Source organism: Kockovaella imperatae, assembly GCF_002102565.1.
Source record: "Kockovaella imperatae strain NRRL Y-17943 chromosome Unknown BD324scaffold_9, whole genome shotgun sequence".
Lineage (NCBI taxonomy): Eukaryota > Fungi > Basidiomycota > Tremellomycetes > Tremellales > Cuniculitremaceae > Kockovaella > Kockovaella imperatae.
This window is the reverse complement of record NW_019028949.1, coordinates 302,804-323,483: the sequence shown is the minus strand read 5'-3', so window position 1 is coordinate 323,483 and position 20,680 is coordinate 302,804. Positions and strand designations below refer to the sequence as shown.

At 51.4% G+C, this 20,680-nt stretch overlaps 5 protein-coding genes across 5 annotated transcripts; 3 read left to right on the top strand and 2 right to left on the bottom strand.

The window, feature by feature from the left end:
• Positions 1–211: 211 nt before the first annotated feature.
• Positions 212–4,331, bottom strand: BD324DRAFT_516118 (FACT complex subunit SPT16). Its single transcript, XM_022012977.1, has 16 exons — positions 4,037–4,331; positions 3,891–3,981; positions 3,762–3,842; positions 3,623–3,722; positions 3,488–3,575; positions 3,328–3,443; positions 3,202–3,280; positions 2,803–3,156; positions 2,630–2,760; positions 2,481–2,583; positions 1,910–2,437; positions 1,688–1,868; positions 1,409–1,650; positions 892–1,364; positions 431–855; positions 212–378 (listed from the first exon to the last, which is right to left on the bottom strand). Exons 1-15 carry the CDS (start codon positions 4,211–4,213, stop codon positions 702–704), a joined length of 2,898 nt encoding a protein of 965 aa, XP_021870110.1. The 5' UTR covers positions 4,214–4,331; the 3' UTR covers positions 212–378; positions 431–701.
• A 181-nt stretch (positions 4,332–4,512) lies between these two features.
• Positions 4,513–5,317, top strand: BD324DRAFT_629750 (DASH complex subunit Dad4). The gene is made up of 3 exons (XM_022016250.1): positions 4,513–4,601; positions 4,650–4,694; positions 4,863–5,317. Exons 1-3 carry the CDS (start codon positions 4,542–4,544, stop codon positions 4,974–4,976), a joined length of 219 nt encoding a protein of 72 aa, XP_021870109.1. The 5' UTR covers positions 4,513–4,541; the 3' UTR covers positions 4,977–5,317.
• Position 5,318: 1 nt separating this feature from the next.
• Positions 5,319–7,741, top strand: BD324DRAFT_629741 (putative heat shock protein 70). Its single transcript, XM_022016249.1, has 7 exons — positions 5,319–5,489; positions 5,548–5,711; positions 5,758–5,829; positions 5,877–6,546; positions 6,596–7,132; positions 7,185–7,229; positions 7,287–7,741. The coding sequence occupies exons 1-7, from the start codon at positions 5,396–5,398 to the stop codon at positions 7,637–7,639; spliced, it is 1,935 nt and encodes a 644-aa protein (XP_021870108.1). The 5' UTR covers positions 5,319–5,395; the 3' UTR covers positions 7,640–7,741.
• A 3-nt stretch (positions 7,742–7,744) lies between these two features.
• BD324DRAFT_629737 (hypothetical protein) lies at positions 7,745–10,259 on the bottom strand. The gene is made up of 8 exons (XM_022016248.1): positions 9,944–10,259; positions 9,585–9,879; positions 9,494–9,546; positions 8,641–9,455; positions 8,300–8,603; positions 8,139–8,262; positions 8,031–8,102; positions 7,745–7,992 (listed from the first exon to the last, which is right to left on the bottom strand). Exons 1-8 carry the CDS (start codon positions 10,148–10,150, stop codon positions 7,853–7,855), a joined length of 2,010 nt encoding a protein of 669 aa, XP_021870107.1. The 5' UTR covers positions 10,151–10,259; the 3' UTR covers positions 7,745–7,852.
• A 184-nt stretch (positions 10,260–10,443) lies between these two features.
• On the top strand, positions 10,444–20,600 carry BD324DRAFT_651887 (putative late endosome to vacuole transport-related protein; the record flags this gene model as incomplete). The annotated part of the gene is made up of 17 exons (XM_022018409.1): positions 10,444–10,855; positions 10,893–13,793; positions 13,833–14,530; positions 14,568–15,091; positions 15,129–16,940; positions 16,979–17,178; positions 17,219–18,096; positions 18,134–18,316; positions 18,353–18,839; positions 18,879–19,014; positions 19,062–19,205; positions 19,260–19,584; positions 19,625–19,785; positions 19,826–20,111; positions 20,149–20,239; positions 20,289–20,511; positions 20,555–20,600. The coding sequence occupies 17 exons, from the start codon at positions 10,444–10,446 to the stop codon at positions 20,598–20,600; spliced, it is 9,507 nt and encodes a 3,168-aa protein (XP_021870106.1).
• Positions 20,601–20,680: the final 80 nt, after the last annotated feature.

Genomic DNA, 20,680 nt, shown 5'->3' with positions numbered 1-20,680 from the left:
CATGCAAGCTCAAGCTTCACCTTTCAGATGATGGACATCGGCAAGGGGTCACGGAGTGATCCTATTCGTGTGGCTCCTTTGACTAGATCGACAAAATGACGATTGTCTTTGTCGGTCCTTTGAACCAAGTCCGGAGCAGAAGATCCCAGAGCTAGGATGGAATATGGATCATGAGTCGAGGATGAGTCCTGACTTTTCTCGCCACCATATCACAGACAAGCAGTACGCCTCAGTGTATCATACTCAGTACATGCTCGTGATGCGATAAATGAGGTTGTATCCCCTTGACTCCCCTCGAATACACAGCTCATCTCCTTCCGCCCTTCTTCTTCTTGCCCGAATCAGACACGTCTCCCTTGTCTTTACGTCTCTCGTCATCTGTAGTGACGGGGTCAGGTTTTCGCTCAATCGCAAATCCCACAACACTGACCTCGTTTTGCTTTTCGCTCCAGTTCGTCCCAATCTTCACCCTCAGACTCCTCATCGTAGCTACCGCTCTCGTCTGACGCATCGTCGTCGTCGACTGACCCGATTAGTTTCAGCATATTACTTGATATCCTGCGTAGCGTCTACCCACAATCAGAACCGTCCGAGTCCGTCTCGCTGGATTCCTCAGCAAAGGCATCGGAATCTGCCTCGAATTCTGATCCCTCCTCGCTCGACTCTTCCTCTGAGTCCTGAGACGCCATGTCAGCATGGACCTAAAGAGACCGTCTCGAGCTCACTTCGCCCCCGCCCGTGAGGAACCCCCAACCTCCCTCCTCGTAGAAGGCATAGGGGTCATCCACCACAGTCTTCATGATCTGGTTCCAAGCAAGATTGACTGGGCCTTCAGATATAGGCACATCGCAGGAGCTGTCCGTTTAGCTAGATTCTGAACATGTGACCCACTCTAGCCATTCCTTGACATTGTCCAAGTGCGTCACATCGATATTGTTCACGTGTATCGGTGCCTTCTTGAAGTCGTTCATGACGAAGACCATGTCAAAGTTTTTCAATCCAAACTGCACACGCTCCAAATGGACCACTTCCACCTCGGCCAGCGTGATCACCAGGAACGGAGTCTCGGATAGATGAACCAAGCAATGCGTTGTTGGGACCAATAAGACATTGGACCGATGTGGCACACCGCTGAAGCCCAAGTCTCTGAATGGCATATCCACTTCGAGCTCGAATTGTTGAGCTTGAGCTTGAACCTCGATTCGATGAGCGAACTCGGAAAATTCCTTGTCCAACAGCTGTCGATGCTTTCTGTCTTCTTGTTCCTGCTCAATCTCATCCTCGTCACCATATCTCGCGCGCCGCCTCTTGCCTCCGGTCTCGTCAAACGCCATATCGGTGACTTCACGGTAGAATTGGACGTCCTGGACGGAGTCAGTCAATGTATGATACGGGAAACTCCTCTCACATAGGTCTTCTTTTTGCCGAGCATGATCGGCGAGATCAGATGCAAGTGTATCAGAACGATGAGCTCTTTCTCGCTGGGCTGGAAGAAGAGATGCTTGACATTGGAGAAGAGGACATCAATCTTGGAGGACGGACCATCAGGTCGGAACCGGACACCATTCTGGTGAATCTCCAAACTGCCATCCATCTTCTTGCCATCCGCTGGACGAGGAAATACCCGTTTAAGTGTGTATGGGCCACGGCCTTTGTCCATCAGCATTGCCCCCGATCCACCGCTCACCTTTGATCTCGACCAGCTTTTCTTGCTCGACGACATCGGCCATCTCTTTCCTCTCCGCCTCTCGCTTCGTTGCCGCCTTTTTCAAGGCTGTAATGCTCTCTAAAACCTTGAGCATGTGGCGTTGGTCGGTGGACCGGAATGACGCGGATCGAACAAAGTGAGCGTCGGCATCTTCAAATGGCTGCGAATCGTTAGCTTGTGAGTGAGACTTTAAGTAATCACCATATCCTCCTTCTTTCCAGCTATCTGACCAGGAGACTGAAAGTTGATCCTGAGAACGATGTGTTCCGCTTCCTCGGTCTTGGTTACGTTCTTGATGGTAGAGATGTGAAACGGAACGGCATATCCTCCGATCGGCAAGACGACCGTCTGCCGCTGCTCGTCCACGTAAAGCCGTCGATCTTCGACTCCCCGTGGTAGCTGCTCTTCACGTCGGTAGCTCTCATAGCGCTTCACCGGCTTGTCTTCGGCATCGTTTCCTCCTTTGCCACCGTTCGCCCACTTCTTCAGACCAGCGTTGTGTCTCTCGGCGTGAAGTCGCTCCTGATTCGGACGGATCTTTTCCGCCGTGGTCTGTTCGATTTGCTCTCGCTGTCCACCTCGTGTCTTGGTCGCTCCAACACCTCGACCGACCGTAGTTCCTCCACGTGTCTTGAGTGGCGACTTCTCCTTGCCTTTGCCGTTTGCTTGCTTTGACGATCCATTTGCTTTAGGCTTTGGTGCTTCGACGACAGCATCCTCTTCCTCCTCCTGATAACTCGTCAGCATTATAGAGATTTACAGAATATCTCACATCCAGCTCCATGATCACATCCTTCAATTTCGTGCATCCATCCGTCAGCACCGTAGAAGCCTCCTTGCCGACTTTTACAGTATCGGTCAGTAACAGGGAGTATCTGCTGGATTTAGCAAGCGATGGGACATCGCACAAGCTTCACTCACGTCTTGTCCCCGCTCTTGCTGTCCGACAGATCGCTGACGCCAATGGAAACGACAAAGACCATGTTCTCCTTGAGCGTACGACCATTCTTGGGGGACAGCATATTGTGTGAATCTCTAAACTCGATACCGGTCTGATAATGATCAGTTCAGTTACCTCATGGTCTGTGACTCACTGCAAATCCCATATTCTTCTGGAAAGCCTGACCCAGGGTTGCACTTTTGCCCTCCAAAAAGCTGTGGACGTGTGCATACACATCCTTTGCCACTGCTCCATCCTTTATTACGTTCAGAGCCTCGTTTCTCGCCTCCAGCAGCGCGGCGTAGTAGCTCTCTTGTTTCTTCGTGGGGCTGATGAGGAATGTTCGGGCCATGGTTGTACAATAATTTTTGTATCGAAGACCTAGACTTGCGATGATGATGCCGGCAGAGAGTACCCTATCATCTGACACAGCGGAGATCTTGAGGTCATATCGCCCGCCAGACTGAATGATTGGTGGATACACCCATTCGGTTGAGCTAAAGTCGACCTGCAAGTTATGAGAGAGGTCTGTCGACCTGAAAATTTGACTCACATCGCCTAATGATGGGTTCTTGGACCAAAGCTTTTTATCAGCCTCTTTGTCATCACTCCCAATCTTCTCCTCGACAAGGCTGACACAGAGTCAGTAATGCCCAAGCACCACTGTAAGTTCACGTACACAGCCAGCTGACTGTGCGGGACTTTTGTTCCCTTGTCGATGATGGACTCCATCTTTGGCTTGAAATAATGTATCATAGCTGTTGAGGTCAATTTTCCACTCGTGATCATGTTTTTCTAACAGCGGGTCAGCCTCGAAAGATATCCTAATCGTAACAAACCATCTCCTCTCCATCCTTCTCTGCGAGCACGCAAGACATAGCCGGTGCCATATCGACGGCCTCTATCGGCGGCTTTCCTTCAGAGATCCTGTCCGCGGATCAGATGATGAACTCAAGTAGTGCCTGGATACTGACGCCTTCATGAACTCATCCGCCATCTTTCCAGTGGGTTTATCCTTTGGCAATGTCCCGATCTTGCCCCCTCCGAGTGCCGATATCGCACCAGGAATGACATCTAAATGTTTCAGTATCGACAAGACATTTCGCAGCTCACGAGAACCAGCATCGCCTTTCGCCCGCTCCAAAATATCAATCTCGATGCCATCTGTGGTCGATATCTGTGCGAGTATCTTGGCTAACCGAAAGGTCAGCACTGGCAGATCTCGTCAGCTGATCAACTTGCCTTTGGAAGGACTAGAGACGAAAGTGATTCGACGTGGAGATTGAGTGAACAGAAGGAGAGTAGAAGGGAATTCGTAGCCGAGGAGGAATGTCTGGTGTTGTAGTGTCAGTGGCGATGCCTTACAGCCACTGTAGCTTCCGTCATACCTGAAGAGCTGCAACTTTGGTATAGGATGACCCCTCGTCACTCGCATCGCCCATCATCATCGCGAGACACTTTAGATCCTTGAGAATCTCGGCATCTGCATTCGGTTTGTCCCACGCATCAAAGATGCTCTTAGCCCTCTTGAAGAACAGCTTTTTGTCCAGAACGACGTCGGACATGGTGGGCGACCTGCACTGAACTCGGGACTGCCCAGGGAATTAAGAAGTACGCCTGTGCCACAGTTCTTGTTATGGCTTCGGGTCCCAGAACAATCAGCTCCGTCTGACGAGCAGGAACAAAGAGACACAGAGAAGAAGCAGAAGTCGACAGTCAAAGATGAGCAGACATGAACTTTTGCGCGTAGGACACTTCGCGTGCAGTGGTTGTAAAATGGTTCCACCGTGGGAAGAATTCTTCAGCGGCGACTGCCGGTCATCATGTTCGTCGCGTCCATCAATGATTCAATCGCGACTGTATCAGTATCATTCCATTGACCCTTCAAGCGATATGGAAAACCCTCACGAAGCAGAGCAGGCAGTCTTGTTGGAAAGAATCGTGAACAACGTGGTACGTGAGATAGAATCAGCCTGAGTTCTGAGCTCATGTGCGTCACAGGACAAGGCGAATGAGGCTGTCCTTGAATTAAATCACTGCATCAAGGTGAGTTCTGCACAATATATCTATCAGAGAAGATCCACGGCCTTTTACGAAAGCCTTCGCGTACTCATGACTCTGCGAGGAATGACGGCGTACGCACATACCCTGCCCAGACTATGGCCAAAGTCCGATCGGCGAAGATTATGACCGTCACGCTTACTTTCCCCTCAGGAGTACCTCGCTTCCTCTGACCAAATCACCATGGCTTCTGATCTCAGCGCTACATACTCTCGAAATATCAAGTACAACTTGGAGAGCCAGGGAAAAATGCCCAAACCACTATGAGGAATTGCAGTGGATCGAGGTGTATAAATTATTGTACAGTATCTGGACCTCCAGTCCCATGTAGCCAGCGAGTCTGGGCGTCTATTGTCTGCTAAGCCCCACAATTTCCTTACGATCTCTGATGTTTCGACACGCTGTCACAATGTGCCATGCTCCATCTTCACTGCTCTCGAAAACGGTCGAAGCCACCAGCTGTGAAAGGCGTGTCACGTGACCCATCTTCGCCCCTGATCATGACGTGTCATTCTAGAATGAACCACAGGACCGTGGAATATGCGAGAACTTTCGTCATTTTGTGGCTCCAGGGTGGTCCATGGTATTAAAATATTCTCCAATCTCCATCTTCTCTCGTTCTCAACAAACATTTTCCCAATTGCACTGTATCACTTAGACGTCTACATCCAATACATCTAGACAAGATGGTCAAAGCTGTCGGTATCGATCTCGGAACCACATACTCCTGTGTCGGAGTCTTCCAAAACGACCGTGTGGAAATCATTGCCAACGATCAAGGTGAGTCAGAATCTCAATCCACCTAGGCCAGATGCTGACGAGCGTCGCCTTCCCACAGGAAACCGAACAACACCTTCCTATGTCGCCTTCACCGACTCGGAGCGTCTCATTGGAGATGCTGCGAAGAACCAAGTCGCCATGAACCCCCACAACACCGTCTTTGACGCTAAGCGATTGATTGGACGAAAGTTCAGCGACGCCGAAGTCCAGGCCGACATGAAGGTAAGTCAGCCACCATATTCTTCTGTGCAATGCTGATGGTTCATAGCACTTCTCCTACACTGTCATCGACAAGGCCGGCAAGCCATACATCCAGGTCGACTTCAAGGGAGAGCAGAAGGTGAGTTGGGCTTAGATCATGATGTGTCAGTCACTGACATTTTGCAGCAATTCTCTCCTGAAGAGATCTCCTCCATGGTCCTGATCAAGATGAAGGAGACCGCCGAGGCTTACCTCGGAGGTACCGTCTCCAAGGCTGTCATCACTGTTCCCGCCTACTTCAACGACTCCCAGCGTCAAGCCACCAAGGATGCCGGTCTCATTGCTGGTCTTGAGGTTCTCCGTATCATCAACGAGCCCACTGCCGCTGCTATCGCCTACGGTCTCGACAAGAAGGGAGCCAAGGGCGAACAGAACGTCCTCATCTTCGATCTCGGTGGTGGTACTTTCGATGTGTCCCTTTTGACCATTGAGGAGGGTATTTTCGAAGTCAAGGCAACTGCCGGAGACACCCATCTCGGAGGAGAAGACTTTGACAACCGTCTCGTCAGCCACTTTGTCCAGGAGTTCAAGCGAAAGAACAAGAAGGACATCACTGGCAACGCCCGAGCCGTCCGACGTCTGAGAACCGCCTGTGAACGTGCGAAGAGAACTCTGTCTTCTGCCGCTCAAACTACCATTGAAATTGACTCTCTCTTCGATGGTATTGACTTTTACACTTCCATCACCCGTGCTCGATTCGAGGAACTTTGCCAGGACCTCTTCCGATCCACCATGGAGCCTGTCGAGAAGGTTCTCCGTGACGCTAAGATGGACAAGGCTTCCGTCAACGAGATTGGTAAGTGACATGAACGTGCGCTGGGGGCCATCTACTGACTAGCCTCTAGTTTTGGTCGGAGGATCCACCCGTATCCCCAAGATCCAGAAGCAAGTCGCCGACATGTTCAGTGGACGAGAGCCCAACAGATCTATCAACCCCGACGAGGCCGTTGCTTTCGGTGCCGCCGTCCAGGCCGCCATTCTTACCGGTGACACTTCCGAGGCCACTCAGGACCTGTTGCTTCTCGACGTTGCCGCTCTTTCCATGGGTATCGAGACCGCTGGTGGTATCATGACTCCTTTGATCAAGCGAAACACCACAGTCCCAACCAAGAAGTCCGAAATCTTCTCCACTTACGCCGACAACCAACCTGGAGTCTTAATCCAAGTCTACGAAGGAGAACGTGCCAAGACCAAGGACTGCAACTTGCTCGGAAAGTTCGAGCTCGCCGGTATCCCCCCCGCCCCTCGTGGAGTCCCACAGATCGAAGTCTCTTTCGATGTCGACGCCAACGGTATCTTGAACGTCGGCGCTTCCGACAAGACCACTGGAAAGAGCTCCAAGATCACTATCACCAACGACAAGGGTAGATTAAGCAAAGATGGTGAGTGACCGACAGTGACGAAAGTTACAGACATGCTGACTATGACTCATAGAGATCGAACGAATGCTCGCCGAGGCTGAGAAGTACAAGGCAGAAGGTGAGTGCCGCAGCTACACTTTACTCCAAAGTTACCCTTGCTGATTTATACCTGCAGATGCTGAAGTCGCCGAACGTGTGCAGGCCAAGAACGGTCTCGAAAGCTACACTTACTCCCTCAAGAACACCTTGTCAGAGCAGGCCGACAAGTTCTCCGCTGAGGACAAGGAGGCTCTCCAGGCCAAGGTCGACGAGACTGTCAAATTCTTGGACACAGCCGACAGTGCCTCCAAAGATGAAATCGAGTCACATCAAAAGGAGCTCGAATCCGTCGCCAACCCGATCATGCAGCGATTCTACGGTTCGCAGGGCGGAGCTGGAGGCATGCCAGGTGGTGGCATGCCAGGAGGCGGTATGCCAGGAGGTGCTGCTGGACACGACGATGGTCCCTCAGTCGAAGAGGTCGACTAGAGTATTCATTCGAGACGCAAAATGGACTCATGAGAATTTGGATTCGCGAATCAGATTGAGAGCTCCAACTGTATATCACATATGCATTTCCATGACCTTAGACAGCACTCGGAGTATTGAACAGTGTCTTCTCTCATCCTCATCTCACGAGAGTGACATATACTAGTATATTTCTCGTCACCGAATGCTTCAGTCGTCGAGAATCAGACCACGTCAACGTCTGTTTCTTTCTCCAACATTGCCTGATCGTTTCGAAGCTGCAGCCTCAGACTTGTCCAACTCTGCTTCTCGTTGGATCCGCTCGATCTCCTCCAGGAGGGGTTTGTACTCTTCGTACTTGTTCCGAGCCAGCTCTGAGGAAAATCAGAACGGGTAAAAGATCTCAACTCACCAAAGCCTTCGCGCCTCAAAGCCTTGCCTCTCGTGCCGCTTCGCTCATACGCATGGGCTGCCCAGTATTGTCCTGAGCTTTTTAGCGGGACTCGATAGCCCTACTCACTTGATCGATCATAGAATGCTCGCAAATTTTCTCCCGGCAGAGGAGTGGATAAGATCTCGTCTTGATCTCTCGTTGTGTCCTTTGACACCCCCAGGAAGGACTGGGCACGTCTACGAAGCGCATCCTGAAGCGTGAGCACGAAACTCAACAGTTTGACCCACCTTCTCAGCTTGACTCAAAGCGTTGTGCCTTTTCTCTTTTGCTTCTTCGGTCTCCTCGTCTTCCTCCTCCATGACCACGTCCTCCTCCCCATCATCTTCGCTCTCGTCTGAATCACCTCCATCCGAGTCAGACTCAGATCCTGCGTCGTCCTCTTCGTCACTGCCGCGCCATTCAGCTTCCAGTTCCTCCAGTCCTGTGCCCCGAATGTGGACGAATCGGTCCAGCTTTTCCAAGTTTAGCGTCACAAAATCGTCCAGAGTATATTCCCGTGAGGGCACGCTGGTCTCAAAGATTCCACCGTAGCTGAGACGTCAGTGGACGACACAGCCCCTTGACTCACATGAATAGCGTGTTTTTAACCACCGCCAACATGGCATTGTATCGGGTCAACGGTGTGGTCTTGATTGGGTCGTCATCGTCCTCTTCCTCTTCGACAATTTCGTGCGTGGCCTCTGCCATATCGACATCGTCACTCAAGTCTTCTCCTCCCTCGTCCTCTTCTTCGTCTTTGTCATTCGCTGCCTTTGCTACCTTCTTTCGCCTCCTTCCACCAGCCTTTTTGGGCCGCTTTAGATTCAAGCTGATCCACTTCCCTCTCCCTTCCGGATTATAAGCGTACATGTCGTTGTAGAACGTGCTGATCATCTCGTCATCGTCATTCTCTTCATCCAGAACACCGCCGAACAACACGCCCATGCCTTTTGCAGACCAATGACACATGCTACAGCCTGAACGAAGAGTTGGAGGATAGCCAGAGCGCTTCCGTCTTTGCCATTTGATCTTGGACAAGTCTGTATCCATTTGGAGTATCCAAGTATCGTCTAAAGGCACACCCTTGGGTTTTGTCCCCTTGACGTATTCCTTGACATATCCACCGTAGAGGACAGCACCCTCGGAGCAAGGAATCAAGGAAAAGCCACTACGAGGTCCAGGCGCTTGACTTTTGTCAATGAACTCGATCTGTTTCCAGCTCAACTCATTCGTATCGAATATCCATAGGTCCGACAAGTAGTTTGTCTTGATGCCAGTGTCTATGAATCCTCCGAAAAGGATGACAAGATGCTTCCACACTGCCATTCGGTGTCCACTGCGTCCAGATGGTCCTTTCCGAGACTCAATCTTCTCCCAGAAGTGCGACTTGATATTGAAAATCCACTAGTATGCTCAGCCGACTGTGGGGAAGATCAACTCACCAAGTCCTTATAATGATGGAATGAAGTTTGTGTGGGCGACGCATACTCTCCCCCTACATTCCATTAGCCCTTCCTTCTACTCTTGACCCACCGAAAACGACTATGCTGCCCCCTTCTCCTAGCCCAGGGACGCCGACTCCAGCTGCGCTACTCCTCGGAGCTGGTCCCTCTGCATTTTTGTATTCTCTCCATTCATTCTTGGCGATATCATATCGCAGCACAGAGTTGTAGAAAGTAGCTCGACTGCCATCGAAGAACTCCCCGAACAACAGGTAAAGGTGATTCGATGAGGGTTCCGCTGCAAGCGTCGAAGGTGATGGCAAAAATAAGGCATTCGTCCGAGGGGGAGGCGGCGCTTCTAGTGTGAGGACCGTCGGCGCAGCGATCTACAGACCTCGTGCAATCAGCCATTGACTTGCTTATCGTACATCTATGCATGCCATCGCTCACAGCCTTCATCTCCTCCTGATACCTCTGAAGAATCAAGTCTAGATCCTCTTCTTCATCTTGAAGCGTATCTTTCGCCTTGCCTTTGCCCTTGCTGGCCGACGACTTGAGAGCCTGAGCTTCCTTTTTGGCTGCCTTGTCTGCCTGTTTAGCCTTCTTGGCAGCCTTCGCAGCTGCTTTGCCAGCCCCAGCACCCTTGTTGGCACCCATTCGACTACAAAGATGGTTGTATGATGAGTGAGTGTAGGTGGGTGGTTGAGCGAATTTCCCTGAAAATGGAGTGAGGTCATCGATGTTGCCGTCCAAAATAACGAGCGCATCCAATATTGTAGTCTTCTTCTTCTACCACTATACTCCTTCCCTCGTATCCAACCATTTGACACCTCTTCTTGGTGGCGTCCCGGCGAGAGGAAGCGCTGCGGATGGCCAGCTTCTACTCAGACAGACAATCTGACCCATAGACGTTGCAACAGCAGATCCTGTAAGATCTCCTCGCACACGTCATGCAGGCTCTCAAGGACATTGTCCTTCGACTCATCAACGTTTACATCTCCCCCTACGTCGACAATTTGAACTCCGATGATCTGTCCCTCTCCTTGTTCAGTGGCAATCTCCAATTTCACGGTCTTCATCTGAAGAAAACCCTCCTGGAGCGATTCGGGCTGCCGGTAGAGATCGTGGCCGGCGACATTGGAAGCCTGTCCATTTCCATACCGTGGACACAGCTCAAGACACAGCCGGTCAAGGTCGCGATCGAGAATGTCTACGTTCTTGCGAGAGCTAGACCACCGGGGAAGGTGGATCTGGAAGAGGATGAACGGATAGAACAGGCCACCAAGCAGGAAAAGTTGCGCAGTGCTGAAGAAGTGGACAATGCGGCGATGCAGGTCGGAGGACAGGGATCGACTGATGAGGGTGAGTCCTCGATCCAGTAGTAGCTTACAAGTATCAGGGAAACAAACGTACATTGGCGCAATCATATCGAAAGTCGTCGACAATGTTCAAGTTCACGTTAGGAACATTCATGTCCGGTATGAAGATCCCTTCAGCACGCCAGAGCATCCCTTTGCCGCAGGGGTCACCCTCACCGAATTCAAAGCGGTATCGACGGATTCGAATTGGGTAGATGCGTTCATTCAAGACAGCGTGCAGGGTGTGCACAAGCTCGTCAAGCTCGGCGCATTGTCAGTCTATTTTGACACGGATACTGGGAGCTTGGACAGAGGATCCGAAGATCGCCAAGGAACCCTGGACGCGCTCAACGCCATGCTGCTGTCCAAGAATGACAACCGACAGTATATCCTACGACCAGTGACGGGTGAAGCTAGAGTCATCCTCAACCACCAGATGGGCAAGGAAAAGCCAAAGGTCGACGCTCAAGTCATATTTGATGAAATTGGCGTCGTCTTTGATCGAGATCAGTACCGTGACGCACTTTCATTGATCGACGTGGTCCACTTTTATCGTCGCACTCACCAATACCACAGATTCCGCCCGCCCGAGGAAGAGTTTGAAACGAATCCAGCCCGAGCCAGATGGCGTTTTGCGCTCAACGCGATCCAGAGCGAAGTTCACGATCGGCACAAGAGGTGGACTTGGGATTATATTGCCCAACGGAGGGATCTCAGGAAAAAGTATGTTGACGTCTTCGTCAAAAAGCTTGGTTTGCCAGAGGGCAAGCCTTTGCCGAAGGATGCTGCAGAAGATTTGGACAACTTGGAGCGAGAGCTGTCGTACGAAGACATTCGGTACTTCAGGTCCGTGGCCCGAGCTCAAGCGAAAAAGGATGCAGCGACCCGCAGGAAGCTGGAGGCTGAACGGCGGCGAAATCAGCCCCAGCGACAGACCTGGAACGAGTGGCTATGGGGAGTTCCCAAGGTAGATGATTCTGGAATGACAGAAGAGGAGCAAAAGGAGATTGACGAGATCATCGACTACGATCGTGCTGCCGCGCCGGCTATGGGGTCGACCCCGAGAGACTTCATGAAAGCAAGGATATCTGCGACGCTCAACAAGGGATCCTTTTCCCTTCGGACAGAGCCTCACGGAGCGACAACTGACATCATCGCCCTCGTCTTCGACTCTTTCTCGGCGGACGTCGTTCAACTGACCGAAAGTCTATCCGGCAGAATAGCGCTTGGAGGCTTCAGGGTCTATGATGGTACTGCTGCGGGTTCACTTCATCCACAGATAGTACGCGTCAAGGATATCGAGAATCGATCCTCGACCTATAGCGACAAAGGCAAGAGTCGGCAGACCAGCCTGGATGATTCTCAAGGTGTCAAAGGTGCCATTGAAGAAATCAACGATGGTTTACCGGAAAGCGCTGATCCATTCTTTGTCATGGAGGTGGAGCAGAATCCCCTAGACGGTCACGCCGATAGTTCCGTGACGGTCCGGATGCGTCATCTCGAGATCATCTATCATCGAGGCTACGTCGAGGCTGTTGTGCAATTCTTCAAGCCACCAGCGAGTCAACTGGAGTCCATTGGAGCACTTCTGGATGCAGCTGGACAGACACTGGATGGCATCCGAAAGGAGACCAGAGCTGGTTTGGAATATGCTTTAGAGCAGCACAAGACGATCGATCTAAAAGTTGACATGAACGCTCCGATCATCATCATTCCCATGGACATCACCGCAGAGGATAGTCAAGCATTGGTTCTGGATGCAGGACACATAGCTGTGGAGAGTCAACTTGCCGATCAGAAACAGCTGCAAGAGATACAAAGCAAGCGAGGTCGACAATACAGCGATGACGATTTCCGGCAACTTGAAGACCTCATGTACGACAAGCTCTCCCTAAGATTAGAGTCAACCCAACTCCTCATGGGTCCGAGTATCGCATCCTGCATGAGAGCCATCGAGGATCCTCACAGCTCTGGACAAACCGATCTGCACATTCTCGAACGCATCAATATGTCGTTTTCGGTCCAGAACGCCATCACAAATGCTCAAAATCTGACTCGTTTCAAGATCGCGGGCGACCTTCCAGAATTGCAGGTCAACTTTTCGGATCGCAAGTATAAGAATTTGATGAAATTCATCGACACTGCGATCCCCAGATTCGACAGTGATGATTCCTCAAAGGACGAATTGATCGTACCTCGTATTGCCGACCACTTGCCGACCTTTCGTCAACAACCTGTGGAAGAGTACACCCTGGATGATAATCGGTCCATTGTCTCCCACAAGACTTTTGACGATCACGACGACGAGAGTTCGGTGGAAGACAAAGGCGGAGAAAAGTTCTACGAGCCCCATGACGATACTACAGACACTCAGCGTCGCGATCTGCAGCAGATCACTTTCCAGTTCTCCTTCTCAGTTGGTAAACTTCAGACCTCGTTGTACAAGTCGATCTCACCAACTGAGGAAAGGCCACTCGCTACCGCTGCTCTCGAAGGCTTTGGCTTGACGTTTGATCTAAGGAAATATGACATGTCTGTCGACCTCTTTCTGCACGCTGTCACCCTGGCAATGATCGAGCAAGGCCAAGAGCAACGCCCCCTATTGTCCTCCGCCAACGAAAATACCGACCAAGGAAACAAACTTCTACAGGTCCGTTACATGAAGGTTCAGAAAGACTCCCCACAGTTCATGACTGTGCATGAAGGGGTGGATCAGAGCGTAGATTTGGAGCTATCCACATTCAGGATAACGGTCGCCCCGGAGCCCATCTTGAGCCTGTACGATTTCATCATGACGACCTTCGTCCCGCAGGATCAGCCACCAGAGTCGATATCTTCGAGGCGACATTCTCAAATCTCCAGTCAAAAGCCAGATGTGCCAATGCCACCTCCCAAGTCAACTGACAAGATACGCGTGCGGGTAAAGGTCACAACTGCATCAGGTACGGACTGAATCTCGAATACGGCTAATCTGTCCGCAGTGTCACTCGAGAACAACGGGCTGAGCTTCGCCTTGTTGACTCTTCCCTCGGCCGATGTCGCAGTCTTCCTGCGAAGTGGCACCTTGCGTGTAGCTGCTCGCCTCGGTGACCTCTCACTCGAAGACGTCTCGACCGCGCGGAATCCCGCCGATCATTCTCGAGCTCTTCTATCCATCGAGGGACAGGAGCTCGCCGACTTCTCCTACGAGACATTTGACCCGACGGATGAAGAGACCTTCCCTGGCTACAATTCGTCCGTTGTCCTGAAAGCCGGCTCCCTCAAGTTCACCTTCCTTGAGGGTCCCGTGCGCGACCTCTACGTCTTTGCTCTCAAATTTGCGCGGATGAAGGCTATCTACGATGCGGCGAGTCAGGCTGCCGTCCAGCGCGCCAGTGAGGTCACCCGAATGCACTATGACATTGTGGTCAACACGCCCATCATCATCCTGCCTTCGAATGCCAGTCCCGAGGCTGATCGCTTAGTGCTCAGACTTGGAGAAATTGTCGCCAAGAACCAGTACCTCGGCGATCCGAACGACAACAGCACCATCGAGGCCAGTCTTAACGGAATCAGCATAACCTCTGAGATCGTGATGGAAGAGAAGATGGCTAGCGTGCAGATGGTCAAAGATGTTGCCATTACTGCAAATGTCAAACAGATCGGCAAGAGGGCTGGCGATCAAGAGGCGGACACTGAGGTGAGCTGTCCTGAAAGTCTTGCGCTGACATTGCTAGATCGTCACTCGCATGTCAGACGTCCAAATGGCTCTGACACAGCGTCAGTACGGCCTAGTCATGCGCGTTCTGGAAGCACTGCCGAAAGTGCTGGCAGACGTCAACATGGACGATGTCACGTCAGAGTCTGTCCCGGGGACGCCATCTCGGCCCATATCCTCAGGTCCTCCCTCGGATAGCGCCACACCAATGGAAAACAGTGTGAATCTGGAGCCGGAGCTGAGAGTGACATCTCCAGTGGACGGAAAGAAGGAAGATGTGTGGACAAAGATGAAACTGCACTTCTCTGTCAATTCTATCGCACTGGAGGTGTTCTCTGGCCAGGCTCACCAGGAGGACGATCTTCAGAAACACAGCATTGCTCAATTTGCTCTGCGGCAAACGAACCTCGGGTTAAAGCAGCTCTCGGATGGTGCAATGGAGCTCGAGTTCACCCTAGGCACGCTGTCATTCTCCAACACCTCTGCAGGAAATACCGTCCATCGGGAGATCATTCCCGCTGCAGGTCATGACAAGAACCAAATGTGAGTTTGTTTCCGACTTCGCTGCTCACAATCACAGCGTGGTGTCCTACACTTCGAGTGGCGGAGATCATTCCTCTGCCATGGTGATCGTGACAGTGGACAGTCCGAAGTTCACGCTCGCGGTAGAGCCACTAGCCGCACTAGCTGAATTTGCGATCAGTCCATTCGCCGAACGGTCCGAGCAGCCGGCTCCAGTGGAGTCCGGAAACAGTGAACAAGAAGTGACGCCTACCACCAACTCGACCTCACTTGCCTTCCGCGTCGAGGTGGTCAACGCTATCATTGTTGTTGTGGCAGATGACTCTGACCCAAAATCCCAAGCCATCTTCCTGAACGTTAAGGAGATTCTCGTATCGCAGCAATCGATCCTGGCAGTCAAGATTGACAAGATGGGCATGTCGTTTGGTCGGATGGACAAAGCAACAGAAAAGGAACGCGTCAAATTCTTGGACGAACTCAATGTCGCCTTATCCTTGGACACTCGCCGACAGGGCTCGAGGCAGATGACAAGCTTTGATATCGATATCCCGGATCCGATCATCTTTAGAGCTTCCTATTTTGACATTATGCTCATTCTCGACATTGTCAACAAGGCCTCTGCGGCAGCTCAGAGAGCACAGACTTCTGACCAGCCTGGTGGAGAAGCTCAGCGATCCACTGTAGCAGCGGATGGTACGACAGATTATTCGACCTCCATAGCAGTGCCCGTCAAGACTCCGAGTCGGCGGGCTCCCGCTTCTACGATCCGCAAGAGCCCTGAGCGATCCAAAGTCATCGTATCCAAAGAGCAGCTCAAGGCACGAATCAACGGATTTCAACTGGTCCTCGTCGGAGATCTGCAAGAGCTGCCGTTCCTACACTTGTCGACTCCCGAATTCCAGATCGCAATCAACGACTGGTCTGGAGATATGAAGCTTGCCACGTCTATTCAGCTGTCGATTCGCTACTTCAACCTGGCGAATTCATACTTTGAACCGCTGCTGGACCCATGGACCTTTAATCTAAGAGTGAATCGAACTACCACGGGCGGCGGAAACGCCCCGCTATCCGTCCGCTTCTCAGCCACTGATCGGTTGGAGATGAATCTGACGTCAGCATTCATCGAGCTGGCCATCACGCTTCTGACCATGTGGAGTAACGACTCGAACAAGATCAAGGAGACTCGTGCAAATGACACCAGTGACGCGCCGTTCCGGATCCGCAATTTGACCGGCCTACCAATCCTGGTCTGGCCGGAAAAACGGGACACCAATGCCCCGGTACACGGCGTCAAGCGCCTAGAGGATGGCGCGGATGTTCAATGGCGATTTGAGGACCGAAGAAGTACCCGAGAGAACATTTCAGCCGCTAGGCACAATGCGCTCGGGGTTCACATCGAGAATGCCTCGTGGGACAAGATCCGCAGCATCTCGGTCGATCGAGCTGGTGAATATCCGCTGGTACTCAAGCCGAAGATTGACAAGATATCCCATCAATTGATGTGTGAGGTCACGTTGGAGAATAATATCAAGGTCATCACCTTCAGATCAACCTTGACTGTCGATAATCAGACCAGTCTTGCCGTTGAAATGGTCATTGTGGACTCGCATGGCAAAGCTTGCAGCGGTGCTCTCAGGATGAACCCTGGACAGAGCTGCCCTCTACCGCTAGAAGCTGTTTATGAGAAGAGGTTCCGGATTCGACCGCTTCGAGGGTTCGGCTTTGATTACAGTTGGTCTATGCCTCTACATTGGAAGCAATTGGTCGCTCGCCCTATCAGACCGATTAGCTGTAAACATCAGACACCAAAAGAGCCCGCTTTCTACTTCCAGGCACAGGCTAATTTCAACGAGAAGGATATCTCTGCGAGGTGAGCGACCGTGGCTATCATTGACTGACCATGTTCAGGTCATATCCTCGCATGAAGCTGGTCTTACGAGCGCCAATTGAGCTAGAGAATCTTCTGCCTTACGATCTCAAATTTAGAATCCACGACAAGAACACCGGCTTGAGTTCTAGCAATTTCTTGGTGAAGGGTGGAACGAGTCCAATTCACACGGTTGAGCTGTCGCATTTGCTTTTGCTCAGTGTCGCGCCGGAAGATACAAGTGAGTCCTTACGGGTCTGGCACGACCTGACCGTACCCAGACTTCAAGCAGAGTGACTACGCTATCATCAACACCGACGATCCCGAGTTGCCGATCGAGCACGAATTCCATCTCACAGATCACCGCGACCTCAAATTAATGCTGAAGCTTCACTACTTCACGTATCCGAGATCCGGCGGGTCGTTCAAGGTACAGGTCTACAGCCCCTTCATTCTCCTCAACAAGACGCGTTTGCCGTTCGACATTGCCGCAAAAACGTGGACTGGGGGACAGAAAGCCTTGGCTGGGAGTGATTTGTTCGCCAATGACCATAACCGCGACACACCGACACCATTCATGGTCGCGTTCCCCAATGAAGATCGCCGTAACAGGCTCTATCTCAAAGTGGACGACTCAAAGTGGTCAAAGCCTCTTTCTTTCGAGCCTGTTGCTGCGGATATGCAGGTAGTCATGCCTGCTTCAACCGGGGAAAGCGAGTACTTCGTCGGAATGTCATACGCCGAAGGTCTTGGAAAGTACAAACTCACCAAGGTCATCACCATCGCACCGAGGTTCATTGTGAAGAATACGTTTTCGTATGCCTTGAAGATCCGACAGTCTAGCACGCAAAACGTGATGAGTCTCAAGCCTGGTGACAGTCTCCCGATCCATCAGTTGCAGAGTCGAGCGCCGATGCAGTTTACCATGGCAGCGGACGATGCTGAGCTGAAGTGGACAGCGCCATTCAGTATCTCTGATATTGGACGGACCAACTTGACCTTGGACAGGGACAGCAGTCGCGGTCAGAAGACCTATCTGATGAGGGTCGAAACGCATATTCAAGGATCGACTGTTTTCCTGTATATCTCGCGCGAGACTGAGCCGTGGCCGTTGAAGCTGAAGAACGAGACCAATCTCCGATTCACTTTCCAACAGACAGTGAGTCAGGCAGCTTGCGAATTGCTGACCGGTAAAGGATGCCGATTCCGCGAAACGAAGCACACCTGTCAGGGATCTGGAGCCTCATGGGGCTGTCGACTATGCTTGGGACTATCCAGATGCGCCTCACAAGCGAATGAGGCTCATGATCGAGGGCAATCCTTTGCCAAAGAATATTGATATGATGGCTATTGGAATCCAGCCACCAGTCAAGATCCCTGTGAGCGCGAAATGTGAATCGTTGCTGATCTCTCAGCGCCGCGAAGGCCAGCGTGCAACAGTCATCTCAATGGACATTCAAGCAGATGGCAGTTCTCAAGTCTTGGTGATTTCGCCTTACAATGAGGACACCAGTGTCTATAAACCGTCACGCCAGGCTCAAGGAGCAATGCGTCGCTCTGACAGCACTGACAGCATTCCTGGCGGATCCTTCGAGACAGTTGCAGTCAACGAGAAGCCAAATTTGACGGTGGTCCTGGAATTCGAAGGGATCGGAATATCAGTCGTGACCAAGAAGTGCGACGAACTCCTGTACTTATCGCTCAGAGGTCTTACTGTCGGCTATTCGGATTATCCGCAATACTATGACGCCTATGTGGACTGCAAGTGGATCCAGATCGACAATCAGCTCTTCGGGGGTCTGTTCCCTATTATCCTGTATCCTACGGTCGTGCCGAAGGACGGCAAGGAATTAGAGTCACATCCAACCCTGCAGACTTCGATAGCAATACTGAAGGATCGATGTGAGTGATGCGTGTCAAGAGAGTCCTGACGGAGTGCAGCCCACGGTGTTATCTTCATCAAATATGCTACAATCCTTCTCCAAGCCATGACCATTGAGCTCGACGAAGATTTCATCTTTGCATTGCTCGAGTTTGTCAAATTTGAGGATGCCTCGTGGAAGGAACCAGCTCCAGAGTATGTCCAGATGCGCTCAACCGTCCACCTGCTCACTCAACCTACAGCGTGCTCATCGAACATCCCAAGGAAATTCCTGAGCCGGACATTGCCAATGCAGCGGCAGACATCTTCTTTGAAGCCTTGCAGCTTCAACCGATGTCCCTTGAGCTGTCATTCATGAGAACAGATCGTGTCAATGTCGACGAAAAGTGAGCCGAGAGCCAATTCGATCTCCAAGCTGATTCGTTCACTCACTGCCTTAGGGTGTCCACACGAAATCCATTTTACTTCGCTCTCAATGCCTTGACTATGACCCTCGGAAATGTGAACGCCGCACCGGTCAACTTCAGGGCGCTGTTCTTGGAAAACTCTCGTCTGAGTATCCCGTCTCTTCGCGAACGAGTCCAGCTTCACTATCAAGAGCAATTTATGGCTCAGCTATACCGCGTGTTGGGCTCTGCAGACTTCTTGGGCAACCCGGTCGGACTCTTCAATAATATCAGTTCTGGATTCTCAGACATATTCTACGAGCCGTATCAAGGCATGGTCATGCACGGCAACAAAGACATTGGTTTAGGTATCGCCAGGGTGAGTTGAATCAGGTGGGGACACAGGCTAATCTTACCAGGGCGCAACAAGCTTTGCGAAGAAGACTGTATTTGGTATCACGGACAGTATGACAAAGTTCACTAGCAGTTTGGGCAAGGGTCTCTCTGCCGCTACTCTCGACACGGAATATCAAAACAAGAGAAGAATGACACAGCGAAGAAATAAGCCAAAGCATGCCTTGTGAGTCAATGGCGATCCAAAGTCTCTGACATCTTCCAAGGTATGGCGTGGCTGCCGGTGCCAGCGCATTTGCGGATAGTGTGACGAGCGCTTTCGAGGGCGTTGCCTCCAAGCCGATGGAAGGTGCTGAGAAAGATGGAGCGGCTGGTTTTGCGAAAGGTGTAGGCAAAGGCTTTGTTGGTCTCTTCACAAAGCCTGCGGTCGGCGTGATGGACTTTTTGTCAGCCTCGACAGAAGGTATCAGAAATACCACAACGGTCTTTGATCAAGCGGATCTTGATCGTGTGAGGCTTCCACGGCACATAGCATCGGACGGAGTTTTACGGGTGAGTCAGTTGTGAGGGATGCGACTGATCATGACAGCCGTATAACCCACGAGAGGCTTTGGGGCAGTCTTGGCTCAAGGAGCTTGATGCAGGAGCTTACTTCAGCGAGTCATATGTCGCCCATCTGGGTAAGTGGATCTGATATACTATGATTTGAGACTCACGACGAGGTCTCAGACATTCCGGGAGATGATGCCGTTGCCATCTTGTCCAACAATCGCCTGCTATATGTTCAGCTCCGCAAGCTGAGAGTCATCTGGCAGGTGCCATTTGAAGATGTTCAATCGTTGTCGCTCGAACAATCTGGCATCGTTATCACCTTGAGAGGAGGGACGCCCGGACCATTCTTACCGGTATCGGAACAAAGTGGCAGAGAATGGTTCTTCAAGCAGATTGGAAAGTGAGTGAAGTTACCCCATCACACGACTTACCCGACTTCCCAGGGTGGTCATATCGTATAACAAGCTGCACGCGCAGCGTGATGATTAGATTGGGAAGTGAGCCGTGGAAAAACACCCGTCTGTAGCAATAATACGTATCTTCAAAAGACTCGTCCTCGTCAATATCTT